Raw genomic sequence first — 16,067 nt, 5'->3', positions numbered from 1 at the left:
AAAATTTTATAAAAAATATAAAATCAGTACAATTTATTAGTCGGTGTATTATAATACATTTTCTAATACTTCAGGTTCCGTCTCAACATTAGATTCTTTTGAAAAACTTCAATGGCTTTTTTTTCAAAGTAAATTTATCTTCTTGGATAAACTCTTTATTATATCCCTAGTATCTAAATTAGTAAGTTCTTACTTTTTTTGACGCAGACCGTCGATAAAATTGTAAATAAAAAAAACAATTACTATATAGTGTTTCAAAATAATTCTAATCTTCTCTTACTTTCACGACTGTAATTACTTTGACAACAATCTAAAAATGGTCCTGGCTGTCTATACTCAATTGGCTACTTGGTCTATTGGTCTGGTTACGGGTCTAATCTGCCACGGTAACAACTGGTGAATAAATTGGGCAACTTCCTTTCACGCATCTGTATTACTTATTCACTGGTTTAAAAAGTGCATCTTTACTAGGTAGATTTACAAACAATAAAATAAAACCTCTCCAATTTTCCGCTCAACTGTTACAGGTATGAACACTCTCATCTCGATTCTTCGTTCGGGCTACAAAGGTAAACGAAGCCGTTCAGTAACACGAAGTCGTAGCGAGTCACGTCTTAGCATCGACGCTGATAACAACAATAGTAGTGAAGGCGATTCGTCGACGAGAGAACTTGTATTTCCTGATTCTTTTGAGGTGTTACCTCAACCACGCTCCGGTCTGAGTGTTGCCTACGTGGGCGGTGTACCTCACGAGCAGCAACGTAAATTCCGTTGCAGATTTTGCGGCAAAGGTTATCGTTGGAAGAGTACCATGAGAAGACATGAAATGGTTGAATGCGGCGGTAAACCTCCAGCTTTTCAGTGTCCTGAATGTCCTTATAAAGCTAGGCAACGAGGTAACCTCACGGTACACTTCAAGCGACATCATCAGAAAATGGGTAGTTTAGATGACACTGTATAATTTTTATTTATTTGCCTTTATCGATACTTTTATCGGTATGTCGTAGACAAGGTATCTTCTGTTTAGAGCATCAAAGTTCGTAAAATACTTAAAGATGCTTTACAAAGTAAAGAATTAGAATTGCCAAAAGTGAACAGTACTTGCCTTTTGTTGTTTTCATCATATTGTCTCATTGATGACAAATTCATACTTAACTATTTTTTAAAAATATCTTAAACTATTCACATGTAATATACAATAAAGTATTTATTTGCAGCTTGTGGGAGCATACAGGGTTGGTATTTGTAAGTTAACTATTGGGTAAAAAATAATTGTGAGTTTGATGGTGTATTTAAATGGCGTAAAATATTTTTTATATTACCCACACATTAATGGTTTCTTCGTGTTTATACATCTTGGATTTGAACCTTATTTATTTTGATTATGAGATGAACATAGGAAATTAGAGATTTGACATATGTAATGTAGTATATATATTATATTTGTTCATTTTACTATTATACCAATGATTTTAACTCAGAAATATCCTAATAATGTTACTATGAGAGTTCAAAGTTACATTAAACCATCACATGCTTAACATTCCAAATCTGTCGATGCCAATTGATTTTATAGCTAGATCTTATAATTAGTTATCAACTGTTGGATGAATAAAATATGACAGTAGTAGAATAATACAAATCATAACCATTTTATTCTTTTTTATAGGTGGATGCTACTTTATTATTAGTATGTAAGACCTCGATGACATTCAAAGAAGAGACGCATTTATCGTCTCAGTATTTTTGATATCAGTATTTTGTACCGAAAAAAAACGATCCGAGAATACTCTCTACCAATATTATATCATTTGTATTTATCGCACTTGGTTACTCTTAAGAACCAGTTGTTACCGTCAATCGACAGCGATTATTTTCCTTCTTTTTAAACGTGTAAAATAAATGTTTGACGGATTACTATTGAATCCGTAATATTTATGTGTTATTATTTAAGAATTATTTATATTGATTTTACTTTTACTATGTAAGTTCGTCAATTCCAATGCTCACTCGTCACATAATATAATAATGTATAAGTAAGGGTTAATTAAAGTTACGCAATCGCGATGACTAAACACGTGGTCGTCATTTAATTTTACACTATATGTAATTATATAGTGTGGTTATTTAGACAAATGATTAAATTTTAAGATGTTTTTGTAAGTAATCAATATTACAAAGGTTTTTTCACCATGTCAATATTGTAATTTCAACGTTTTTATTATTTGTATAATTATTCAATAAAAATTGTTACGGGTCTCTTTTTTAATTGATCGTTTATTTGCATTTTCCTTTCCGAATGTCTTTTCTACATGGAATAAATAAATATTTGATGCTCATGTTCTGAAGGTTACACAATTATCCAAATAAAAATATATATTTATCAAACACGAGGTAAGATGTATTATGTACTGTCAGAATACTTCAAATACATAAAATCTATCATCATTATGTGTCAGTCATCTCATTATGTTCTAAAAATGTCCTTTTTTTATTCCAAATCACATTGATCGTATGGCGCTCGATATTTTTAGATAAATAAGAGTACATTTATCTCTTCTCGATGTGTCTTAACATTATTAATTTTGAAAAAGCTACATATACATTTATCTTCGCAGCAAAATCAATATTCTCACAAATCAAATGGAACGTATCCTCAAAAAATAATCAAACTGACAAATTAATTTTTATGTTTTTCAGGTTACTACTTCACGTCATTTGCGCAAGGAGAACCTGAACGTATCTACCCTTGTGACACGTGTAACCGAACGTACCGCCGTCTGATAACATTACAACGACACAAAAAGCTCGAATGCGGCAAGGAAGCAACCTTTGAGTGTATCCTATGCAATTCACGATTCAAACACAAGCACAGCCTGCAAAGACATCTAAAGGTTCATCTAGTTAGTCAAGGTGGCGATCAGATCTGTGTGAATGATATGTGGCGTATACATGAAGCTACGTGGAACAAAGATGAAGAAAAGGTTGACTAAGACCTCATGTAGGTCCCAAGATACAGGGTATTTTCAATCAAAGTCACTGCCATTTCTTCGTCTTCAGTGGATCGATTTTTTGAACTATGTCAATTAATATGTTCAGTTTTATATTTTTTTGAAAAAATTCTTGCCTTTATTTAAAATTATTTTAAATAACTACTATTTCTAATTTCGAATTTATTCATAAAGGAAATTTTATGAGTCCTATATTTTTCCGTTAATAACTAGATTTTGACATTGACTTGTACAAGTTATATGTAAAAAAGACTATTTCTTTTCGTACTATGCCATGCCATATATTTTTGAATACTTCGATATAATAACTATTGTAATATACATTATTTAATAAATTACGACATGTGAATAAATTTGTTTCATACTATTTTGTAGTAGGATTTTCTAATTCACGATGAAAATGTAGAATATTGATTCTGTGGACTGTTATAACTTGATTAAGAAAAATAAAAACCATTGTCTTCTTACAAAAAAAGCACTTGTAAATTATAAGTATTCAATAGTATAGTAGCTCATTAAAACATTAGTCAGCTGCAATAATTATGCTTAATACGTAAATAAAGATGGTAAGTTCCCAAGAAGTACTAGTAATTTTCAATTAACATTCAAATTAACATAGATTTTGAGTTTCTTTTTGAAAATTCTTCACTTTATTTATTTCGGGCAGAAGTAATTTTATCTTAGCTCTAACGATACTAAATCTCTGAAATAAATTAGTAAAAAAAAACAAAATTACATAGAAACATCATTTCCTCTGTCGAATTGATCTTCATTCCAGATTTCATTTGTTTTTCAGGCTACTGGTCTATTGCCGGTTATAACTATCCAAAAGTCGCACAAAAAGAAGAAACCTTCAAGTGTCCAAACTGCCCACGTACTTATAGGCGACTCTACTGTTTGAATCGGCATCTAAGGGTCGAGTGTGGCAAACCTCCGAAATATCAATGTCAAGTTTGCAACGGCTGGTTCAAGTACAAACACAACCTAACTGCACATTATAAATTACACGTCGAAAAACCTAAGTATGCCTGTAACTTTTGCGATAGAAAGTTTTATAGGCCGGATAAACTTACCGAGCATTATAAAAAGACTGGCCATTCTATGAAACTTGATGGGAGTATGTAGACTTACGTCATTTTTTTTTGTTAAATGATGACAGATGAAAGTTTGTATTACGTGCTTTCAAAATATCCTAGCTATCGTGCAAAACTTACATTTAAAAATAAATAGCTTGTAAATGAGATAATTACAATTTTTTAGAAAATTTTAGGTGTCTCTGAAGCTTAGGTTCATTGGATTGATTAAAATTATTTTTATTTTACTTGATTTACATAAGGAATGAGGGCCAAATATGCGAACCTGTTGGAATTTCCTATTTACGTGGGCTACAACAATTTGATGCTATGACACATTAATATCCCACATTACCAAGTAATGAAAATTTAATATATTCAAATTATCTCCAAACACGAAATCTGCTTTGCAGCAGTTATTTCATACTTAGGTTCAGTTCATTTACTTTACATAAGGAAAAGAAAGAGGAAATACAATAACGTAAACAGCATATTATGAAATTTAATCATGTTAATATTGCTTTTGTAAGCTTTAAAATGAGTCGTTACGCGACTAAAAATTCATTTTAGATAAAAAGTTATTGCAGGTTGTCCACAGTAATCTCATATTGGGTCCATCTACTTTCGAACTTAGTAATATAGTATATTCTAGCACTACTATATTAACTAATACTCAATTAGTTAAAAGTCCCAGTTTTGTACGATAATTCAAGGATAAGTAATATGTTAAATGCACTTATATGGTAGTAAATTACTTTATCGTGTTCCAAATCAAAGACTTAAATTTAACAGTGTAATTAATGATAAATTAACATTCCTAAATGTATATTTATATTTGATAAATACACCTTAAAATAAGTCATAAATTTATGTTAGCTACAGAAATGATAATTTGTAGTATAACTATTATTGTTATTGATTGAGAAAAAAAAATATACATCGTTTTTAATTTTAAAGTTAGAATTTTAATATACTTTATACATTATGCGAAATAAAAGTGGAAAAAATTATTTATGTGTTTCAATAGTTATAAATAAAATGTACTTATATTGATTATGAAAGGTGTCTAAAAGTAAGAATTGTGTTGACACACGACAGTCAACTTTGCTGAATACAATATCCAATAAAATTTCTTAAACTGACATTTTTCTATTATTTTATTTTTAGGAATTAGGATTTAAAAGGGCTAAAAGATGATTAAAAAAGAGCTGATATTATTTCATTGATATGGTTGTACGATATTCGACGATCCAGATGATTTCTTTTTTAATATCAATACAGCTTCCACATCAATAAAATTAAGTAAGTTATTATTCAAGTTATCTTCCAATTTTTGTTTGCTACGTTCATTTTGCTATTATCCACTATACTAATATATTATAATATTTTTTAGTAACAGATAATAAATTGACAGCCCGTCATAACACAATATCAATAAAAAATCAAGATAATTAGATATCTGTTTACGATATATGATTCATTATTGTTAGTTGGGAAAATCGCATTGAACCACAGTATCAAGCGCTAAATTCATCAGTTCAAACAATTGTTATACTTATTTCAAATCTATGTGATAGATATTGAATTGCAAAAATAATTTGTTCCCCTATGAAATTGAATTTATAGGTAATTTTTATTTGGTGTGTAAAAAGGCTTTAGCATAAATATTGTGCAACTGAATATTAACTATTGGGGACAAGTTTGGGCTCTTATGTTTGGATTTTTTGAAGACTGTTTGATTGGAAAGTAAGTCAACTTGCTAAAAAATTGCAGTGAAATCAAATTAACCATTCTCAGCTTTGAATTTTCTACTAACAGCGTTAGTTTTTTTTCATAATTTTTGAAGTGTTGCTCAACTTTTCCACTCAAATATATTTCAGTTTGTAAACTGTTGTCGTCCATAACTTTAAATCTAATGTAGCATACTATCTAATCCACCAATCAATGTCTATATGTGACATAATACGAACGCCATTAAATCGGCGTTTCCTCTTACAGACGACACCTCGAAGAATCGTCGTCGAGCCCTAGGACATTTCGACTGTGTCCGTTGTGGTCGTTCATACGTTCGCAAAGATTCATTACAACGCCACGTCAACTGGGAATGCGGTAAGGAACCACAGTTCCAGTGTCTCTTTTGCCCGCAGCGATGCAAACGTAAAGCACATTGGATAAGACACATCAGACGACAGCATCACGACAGATTCGACGATGTCGAGGAATTTCTCACTAACTACAAATTTCGCTCCGATATCGAATGATTCTCTGTAGTGTATGCCTTCACATAAGATTGTAATTTTTTAAATGTAAAATATTGTTTGTAGTGGACGACGCTTCGAAGCAGAAAAAAGACTTTATCCATTTTTCCAAACATTTTTAATTATTACGACGTAATATAATTACTTTTGTTTATAATTGTAAGTGCCTTATTGATCCAAATATCTATACACCATTTATTATACTACAATATTTTAATTTTTCGATAATTAAGAATAACAAAGCAAGATAACAAATTACTTTTGACACGACGTATTTTTATACTTTTACATGTGATACATCATCTACCTGTTAAGTTAAATATATATTCCCTCCATTTAGTACTTTAAAAAAATATATTACCAAATTTTACAAACAAGGTTATATTATAAGACCACTAACACATGAGATGTCACGGAATGTAATTTTCTCGATAAACTATAAGTAAATAAAACCTAGCAACTATTTCTTTTCTTTATCTCTCAAGCTTAATCTACAGAAAATGTATAAAATATCTACATTCTCTTTTATAGTGCTATCATTGCTGAATGCATCTTATCTTTGATTTAGCTACTTCTATTGCACCACAATTCCCCGATATCAAAAAAATCTTTTCCACCTTCAAAAGTAAGAAGAAACCTTTCCTAGATATTGGGGAATCATTACAGGCATGCGCACTAACTAGTCAGACTTGTACATATAGTTTTTTACGAAACTTTCATCGCTTGCACTTCGATTGGGGCGGAAAGTACCCCCCAATACGAAGTTGCCTTTATCGCTGTACTTTCAAAGAGAGTCTTCTCATTTAGCTGCTTTTGGGGCCTGATAAATAAGGATTCTGATATGTAATGCACACTATTCACGCAAAAATCGCATCTATCAATTATTATAATGCAAATTTTTTCTATGCGAATCAAGAAGCAACGTAAAGAATCCAATGGTCACTTGGTAATATAGCCTCCGAAAGGTTTAAGGAAACAAATTGGCCTTGGCGATTCAATGGTTATCTTTATCAAATGCTGACCTTCGATTCTAACTTGCCAAGATTCGTCAACTGCTATTTTGTACAATTCTCCTGTAGAGTAAATGCCAGCACAGAAATGTCTGTCTGTTCGTCTGTCTCTCTCTTTTTCTCTGATTAAATCGTATAAGCATCGTAAGCAGAAGTGATACATGCACAAATCTCACCTAAAAAACAAATCTCCTATAAGTCGCATTGTAATCGAACAATTTTTTGAATAAAGAACAAAATCTGGAAACTATTGTTCCAGCTGAAGACCTGAGCATCACAGGACTTAAGTGGGCGGCAGCATGGCAACGCTGGACCGTACCGTCGATCATGTGGCGTTCAGGTGGCAGGCTTAGCAAGGGTCTTACCTCGTCGGGTGGTGGAGCTACTGGTGGTGGGGGTGGTGGCACCAACACCGAAGGATTCAATTGCCCAGCTTGCGGACGTGTCTACAAGCTCAAGAGCAGCCTGAGGAATCATCAGAAGTGGGAGTGTGGCAAGGAACCGCAATTTCAATGTCCACATTGCGTATACAGGGCCAAGCAGAAGATGCACATAGCTCGTCACATGGAACGCATGCATAAGGAGAAGATCTATAAACAGGAGATGGTCTAGGACGAGGTCGGCTTCGGATCTGCGTGACGCACGCATGATATGAATGAATGGTTTGAGTGTTTGAACAGTTGTTACTTTAAAGTTTTCTGATGTTGCGATTATTATGATAATCTTTTGTGATTTTAGACAATCTTTATGATTTCAATGGATAATTTTCACTTGGCTACGTTATAATAATATAATTATAATTAGCAGTGGAACGTGGTGTGATATGTGTGCAAATATTATATCACATCAAGTTCTAATGTTTTCCAGTCATTCTATGATTTCGGTAATCAATGTTTAACTACGACAGCTCTTGGTCATTTCTTCAAATTGCCCATTCTAGTTACGCAAGATTGACTGTCGGTACAGAAAAGTTAGATCACTCTGATGAAAATTTTAAAATAACAGCATTTATAATCATTTTTGTTGTGTGTCGAACCTTGTTACAAAATATAATTCTGAAGGTAGAATTCCTGAGAAACATAGTCCATTTGGTGAGTGCTGTACAATGAGCATAGTCCAGCTTGGCTTCTTGTTTTTAGATTTTTGTATTTTCAATTATTCATACATTTTCACTATTGTAGTAACATTATTTTATCTTATGCTCGCATTCAAATAAAAATATATTACAGCGTTAGTCGAGCAACGACTGCTCGACGACGCAAGAATCCGTCAGAAGAAAAAAAAACGCGTCGATCTAATGCTCGGGGTGTGTATGTGAAAACGGTGAGCGTACTCAACCTAGATTTTAAGTTTTCGAGGCTCGTTTCGCTGACGTGGAAACCACAAAAAAGTTTCGGAAAGTCTCGATCTTTCTATCGATTAGAAAGAGTCTAAAATTATAATCGCGTTTTGAAAAAAAAAAAAAAACTTTTTGGGATTTTGCAAGAATGAACTGTGGACTCGCAATGCTTAGAAGGTGCAATCAGGTGAAAGGTGAAAACGGGGGACGAGAGTACTAGTGAAAGCCACTGTGATAGAGCGCGCTGGATTACGCGCAAAACTTCGTTTGTGTGTGTGTTTTTTTAGACGAAAGTTCACGTACGTGCATGGACTTTTAGAAACAAATATAACTTTCAGTAATTATAGGCAGCTATCGATTAGTTGCTTATGGGCAAGCCAAACGTATTCTCGATCAAAAACGAGAGCGTCAAAATTAATCGAATAAATCTATATTTTTTTTTATTTATTTGCTTGCGTGTAAAAGTGAGTCATTGCGGTCCACAGGACGTCGAAATTCATTCGTATTTTTATCATACCAAGACCGATATATGACCGATGGTTAGATTTAAAAATCACATCAGTCTCAAAAGCGTTTTCCACTGGGCGTCAATGCTTTTTTTTTACCGTACAAGAAGAATTCGATCGTCAATTTAGTTTAGCTGTATTTGTAATGGTTGGAAAACACCCCGAGCTAGATGCAAAATGATAAACGAAACACAGATTCGCCGATTAGCTGCGAAGCTGAATCTTCCATAGCAACCGCATTCTGGTCAACACTGGTTCCATATTTTAATAAACTCGAGCGACGCTGAGCGCGTGGTGGCTTTATACCGGGACATTTAAAATACTATTACTAATTTATATTTACTGACTGGTCTAACTCAGATTTCGTGTACATAGAACTTTGCGAACACTTTTCTTCGATTCAGCTGTGATTCAATACATTTCGTCTAGCCTCCTTTCATAGTTTCTATTATTTATATGACACAGCTGAGACAAATTCATTCCTTAGTACAAATCTCAATCTTTTTATTCGTTTTCTTTAAGAATACTCATTTATTTATTGCTATTCTCTTATATTTTTACTAGTACTCTTTGCTTAGATATACATAACAGTCTTATTTATTTTCACGACGCAGCGCATGTACAAGTCCATACATTCATATCATGAAAGTTCTCTACATAGAGCACTGAATTCCGTGCATTGCGAATAGATAAATAAACATATAAATAGATGTATAGTAATATATACCGCAGAGTATACGCATTAAACGTGTGTGTTCGTAGACTGCCGGATGTGCAAAAAACTGTGAGATTCCTACCCAATGCATTTATGTAATTATTTATACTTAAAATAGTCGCGCGTTTTCATATTTTTTTTCGAGAATGTTGTTTTTCTCTTTAACTTGTTAGTCTAATGATATTTATTTATGTAACTCCCTTTCGCCATTCACTTTTTTGTATGATTATGAGAATGGATAGAGCAGCTGAATCGATGAAGGGTACTCTGATCAAGTGTCGTCTTATAAACGAGTTTTGCATTTATTATAGTATTCTACTTGATTTCTTTTTAAAGAGAGCATGTCGTTTCTCTAACAAATAGATTTATTCTTCTGACAGCTTACAATTCAGAGTAGTGTTATGCTGTTTCCCAACATTTTACAACGTTCATTCATTCACCCAACAATAGCCATAATATTTGTGCAATACAAAAGAAAAATCAATCAATCTGCTTCCATGAACTCCATTCACTTTTATCTGAACTCCGGCTTCTGGCTTCAATGCAGTAGAAAAAGAATCTAAACACCGGCTAGCGATAATGTTGAACCATAACTCAACCAAATAGTTTGATGCAAACTCCCCACCGCTTGACGTACACGCGTCCCGTATTCCTATACGCCACGCCAATCGCGCGTCTCAGCCGCTCGCAACGACTCTCCATATATCTTTATACGCGTAGACAATATTTATGATACAAGTTATATTGATTATAGAGCAAAGCTATACAGATGATACACGTACTCTTATTGGATCAAATAATCCGCTTGTCGCAGATACAACACACAAACACAATGATTGTTGCGCTTAGATTTATATGTAATTTTTATATACATATATATTATGATATAGGCACGGAGTTTCGCTTCTATTTTATCGTGGTGAACGTGAAGTCAAGGTTAAAGAAATTTTTCTCAATTTCTTCTATATATTTTTCAACTTATATATATATATATATATATATATATATATATATATATATATATATATATATATATATATATATATATATATATATATATACATATATATATCGTAGTCATTTCACGTAGTATTTATTGCCGAAACTTGATGTTCTAATCATGGTTTGGCTTCATTGTATACTTTACATACAGGTTCCATGAAATTGAGTATGTCAAAATGACAAAATAGCCTTGGCTTTAACGTGTTCGATTTGCTAGACAATGAAAAATATATGACACGTCAACGATCGAACAAATGACAAAAGAAAAAAATTACAAAAAAAATTATGTTATCCTAATCGTTCTTAGCGCATATTTATACATTAAGATTTATGATGTCGCAAAATAGACTTTATTTAATGAAAGTCAAATGGAATTGAGCGCCTTGATTGTAATAATTATAATTATTGGAAGTAAGATTACTGTATAGCACTCCAGTGGCTTTTCAAACGTAAAAAAATTAGGTTTTATCGTACTAAGCACTTGATGCCTAAATTAGATGGATAATTAGTGAATATATTTAAATGCGCAAAGATGCAACGATAGGAAATATAATACCACATGAGAAGCGATAGTTAAGATGATGATAATTGAAAAGTCAAAACGACGCTAAGGCTTTTAAGGTTATTCAAGAAATCATCTACAAGTAATAATTATGAGTATAAGTGATTTTAGAAAGATAGATTAGTCGTATAAAGTTGTACCTTTCAAATCATGAGCAGATGGATCGACTTGATATATTATATATCGAAGTATATACATATACGAATATAGCTATACGATTATGGTGCCTCAAGAGGCCTTCAATGTTCGATGACGGTTAGCGTGATAGTTAAAATTTTGAATTATGAAAAGAAAGTAAATAAATTGAAAAAAATTTAAGTGGATGAACAAAAGTGAGTAGTAATAGCTATTGGTCGTCATCGAACGCAAGGAGATTATTAGATTTTAGAAAACAAAACTAAAGCTTAAGAAATTAGGTATAAGCTGATTAGGATTAGATAAATATCATTTTTTGAAGGTTGTTTCATAAGACATAGAACAAAAAAATATCATAGACTAGCGCCTCTGATAAAAAAACTGGTCAAGCATGATATCAAGGACAAAGTAAAGAATGACGAAGAAAGTGAGAGAGCACTCAAAAAAATTTTTAAATCACATTTTAAAATAGACATAAATGAGGATAATATCTTCGAGTAGGCATGAATATTTCAAAGTTATTTAGCCATAGCTCTTCCATTTTTGATAGTTTTTTTACAAGATATACGATTTTGCCCGATTACAGAAAGTAGATTTAACAATAGAGTAAATAGAATTGATTACTGATGCTGAACGCTGTGCCAATCTTTCGATATAGACCGCTGTAAAAGTTGATGAATACTTTTTGAACTTTGAGTGCCCTTTCTGTAGAGGATTTCGTTTTCTAAAGGAATTGAGAAATGGTATAAGCGTGGTAGAATTCGTTTCTTGCACAAGAAGGCAATTGAATTTTATTTATTCTTGAAAACGTGTATCATTGACATGAAATAACGAATTTGGTCAATTATTAGACATAAATCATTACAAAATGTTTTTTATGTAAAAAGTGTTGTAACACCACCAAAAAGTATATTTTTTAATCTTAGGACTTTATCATATGTGTAATAATAGGGAATTTTTTAAGGCTTTTTTTAAGTTTGTTTCCGAAATTACCTCTCTAACGAATATAAAATCGCTTTTCTTTTTTAGATCACTTACTGATTCTCCCATATATAAATCATGAATCAATCGATTGCGTTTGGTTCCAGCTCTCTTTCTGTTACGATGCTAGGTTGGAAGTACGGCATAAGTGATTGTTCTAAAAATTCTAATATTTTGAAAATATGAAAAGAAATCGCGTCCTTGAAAAACTCGTGCCTTTAAATTATAAATCATGAGTTAAACATGTAACGATCCAAAAATATAAGAAACCTACTCGTACATATACAAATTTAAGAAACAATAAATATTAAGTATCTCAAAATAAATAAGTTAGAATAAAGTCAATCTAATGAGGAAAATTTGAAAGCTTATTTTCTAGAGATGTATAAATTAAAATTGTTTGTAACATGTATGCCATATTCAATGTTTAAAATGTTGGTTAATAATTTTGAAAAAAATTAAATTTTGTATGGAAGATAAATTTGAAAAGAAAATGTAAATTTGCGTAATGTTTACACAATTTCTTGTAAAATTATGGATACTTATGAGATGAAAATTTAAATAATTTACGTAATGAATTTACGTTATCGAAAAGCGAGACTTTGAAAAATATTACATAAATTAATTAATAATTCCATTAAAGCTTTTTTGATTCTGATTGATTAGTGTTTTTACATACTTGTATTTGAATATTCGTTATTGATTTGTGAACAAGTTCTATTTAACATAAAAATACGTTTTTAGGTATTGGGGAAAATAATGCAAAAAAACCTAACAAAAATACACATTACCATGGGAGAGTCTAATAAAAATTAAATTATAGGAATATAACAAAATTAAGGTAAATGTAATGTAATTGTATTACATCAAAATTTATTTTAGAAAAACGAGGGCGTGCGGGAAGTGGAAGACTATGGTTATAGTTTGCGAATCTTATCTCTCAAATTTTATTGTCGCTATTTTTCAATATTTTTAGTCATAATTTTTCTTATTACGAAATTTTGATAGCTACAAGCGTGTGATGACTTATGAATATATATTTTTAACAAATTTTATTTTTTAGGCATTAAGATTTATCGCAATTGAACCTACGTGAAAGAAAAACCTTTTTGTATTTTGAAATAATTTCGTATGCTCTGGCAGATTAGACAAACTACATAAAGCTGCGATATATTTTGGTGATGTTTCTAATGGCATACCATGAATCGTGATATTTAGAAGTTAAAAATTATGTGTGTATTTTATTAATTTTTTTTCTTATTTTGGCAACTTTATACAAATAAATTATAAAGATTTTTAAAAGAAAATAGTTTCTAAAAACAAATTTTACATATATTAAAAGGTGTAATCTTTATTTCCAAATGGATATATTCAGAAATTAATCGAAATTTTGATCGATATCAGACATTTTATGATTGCACAAAATTATTTCTGATAGTACACGATGAATGACATTAAAATTAAAGTTTCGGGTATGCAAGATAGAAAGTTTAGATTATATTTATTTCTTTGCGCAAATCACTGCCGTGATAATTTATTTATTTTGTAAAAATTAATAAAATGAAAAAATGTATCAATTTTTCAAGGCTTTCTAAGCTAACTATATTTTTCATCAAGTAAAGGTATCATTCTAAATATTTGTTATACAATTTATGTAAAAGTATTTCAAATTTCTGAGAGATAAGGAATAAACTATGAAAGATAAGAAATAAGAAAGTTATTGGAAAAACAATGAGGAAAGTAGTTTTGTGACCTTAAAGTAAATGCGTGTTTAAAAACCGAAAGAGCCTTGTGTTAAGTGCCTTCAAGTATGGTTTAGATTTTAGACTAGAGATCCAGAGGCGCTGGGTACATATCCAGCTATCAAGCAAACTTTTTATGGTATTACTAATAATTTTGATCAACGAGAGTGTTCAGATTGTAAATTTTAGACCACTGTTGATAAAAATGGAAACGAGTAATTTTCTTTTAATATCGTGAGCATCGATCAGTCTTTGGGATTCAAACAATTTAAGTTTGTTGAAATATTTTCGATGTTCATTTGGTGTGCAATGAAGAAAAATTAATAATTGTTATCGTCCTTTATTTATTGATGTTTTTGGATTTTTTTCATTGTCTTGCTTGCAAAAAGGCGATCGTATCAGTGTTATTATGAATGTTATAATTTATTCACATTGATTGTCACATGCTCAGGACATTTTAATGAATTACAAAAATTCTGAACATTTAAAGTGTTTACTTACAAGTCTCTCTAATATTGTGAAACCAGTGATATTGTTTTTTCTTTAGGAAAATATTTATTTACGCCGAAGAACAGAGAATAATCTCATTGACTCGCTATACTGCCAATGTATTTGCTAAGGGCTTAATTGTCTTTAGATTTTTCAATAGTCTTCTTCGTGAACAATTTTCTGTATTAAGTTGTGTATACCCAATTAGAAAATTTTCTAGTAATTGTAGCCTTGCATTATCATTTATGTTGTATGTTCTTCTTGTTCAGCACCTCAGGTTTGAAAGTTTTCTATTTGGGACAGTTGATGTTATAGATTTCATTTTGATGAGAGTAAAATATACCTCCCTGCGCACTTTTTTTCGTTCCACAGTACAAGTTACGTTATTTCTAATACTGTACAATTTATACATATAAGAACGATAATTATTAGTACAATAATATAATATTTTTTTCATTCAATAGACTGTACAAAATTGTTTAAATTAGAACAAAGTGTTATCACTTCTACATTTGCTCAGCGCCTCATAAGTAAGAAAACGAAACTATTATTCAAATATTATTTTCGCCATGTATTTGCCAACGAACGATCATTATTTTACTTCATTTCTATATTGCATAATTAATTAAGATTATAAAAAATGTAATTAAAGAGTATGATAAACAAAAAAAAATCATAATTATAAACTTTCTAGATATTTTTGCTTCAAGCGGTGAATCATTTTTTATAAACGTGTATAAGCGTTATATATACTATGTGCACATGATGTACGAAATGCATCTATTGACATTTTTCAGTATAATGATTCAATTTTTTAAGAAATTTTCTGTTGTTGTTACACTTTCATTTGTACATGGTTAATTTTACTATTATTTTGATAATTAACTAATTCATTTTTCGTTGTAACATCACAATAATTAATTATTTCATAATTTACGTTTTTTTTTTCAATTTTGTGTTACTTATTTCATTTTTATAAACATTCCAAAAATGCTCAGCCTTTCCATTATTTTAATTTTTTTTGTCAAAGAATTGTACTGTAACCATTTCAAGGCAAAATAAAGTCTAGAAAGACAAAATTATTTTTTGCTGAGATTCTATACTCATAACCGCCATTTTCCAATCCAAATTAAATGCTATTTGATAATAAATAGGTTTGTATACTTTGAACATTTATTTTTCTATCACTAATTATTTTATTTTTTTTAGGTGGCCGGTTACAAGATTGAGAAGGGTTGGACTTA

General features: G+C 30.9%; 1 protein-coding gene across 15 annotated transcripts in view; it reads left to right on the top strand.

Moving 5' to 3' along the window:
• LOC131666881 (longitudinals lacking protein) overlaps nt 1-16,067 on the top strand; it is a 140,016-nt gene that overhangs the window by 80,568 nt on the left and 43,381 nt on the right. The window contains exon 7 of one of the 15 annotated variants that reach the window (XM_058939925.1): nt 6,083-6,360. The exons of 13 other annotated variants lie outside the window; for them this stretch is intronic. In XM_058939925.1, coding sequence (XP_058795908.1) covers nt 6,083-6,345 — 263 coding nt within the window. In that variant the 3' untranslated portion in view covers nt 6,346-6,360. Of the gene's footprint in view, nt 1-2,700; nt 3,009-6,082; nt 6,361-16,067 lie in introns of those variants that run through there. One more of the 15 variants, XM_058939918.1, reaches the window with a different exon arrangement.

The sequence above is a fragment of the Phymastichus coffea genome, unplaced genomic scaffold, assembly GCF_024137745.1.
Source record: "Phymastichus coffea isolate CEN01 unplaced genomic scaffold, Cenicafe_Pcof_1.1 PCOF00062, whole genome shotgun sequence".
Classification (NCBI taxonomy): Eukaryota; Metazoa; Arthropoda; class Insecta; order Hymenoptera; family Eulophidae; genus Phymastichus; species Phymastichus coffea.
The sequence above is the reverse complement of the archived record's forward strand: the minus strand, read 5'-3'. Positions and strand labels throughout refer to the sequence as shown.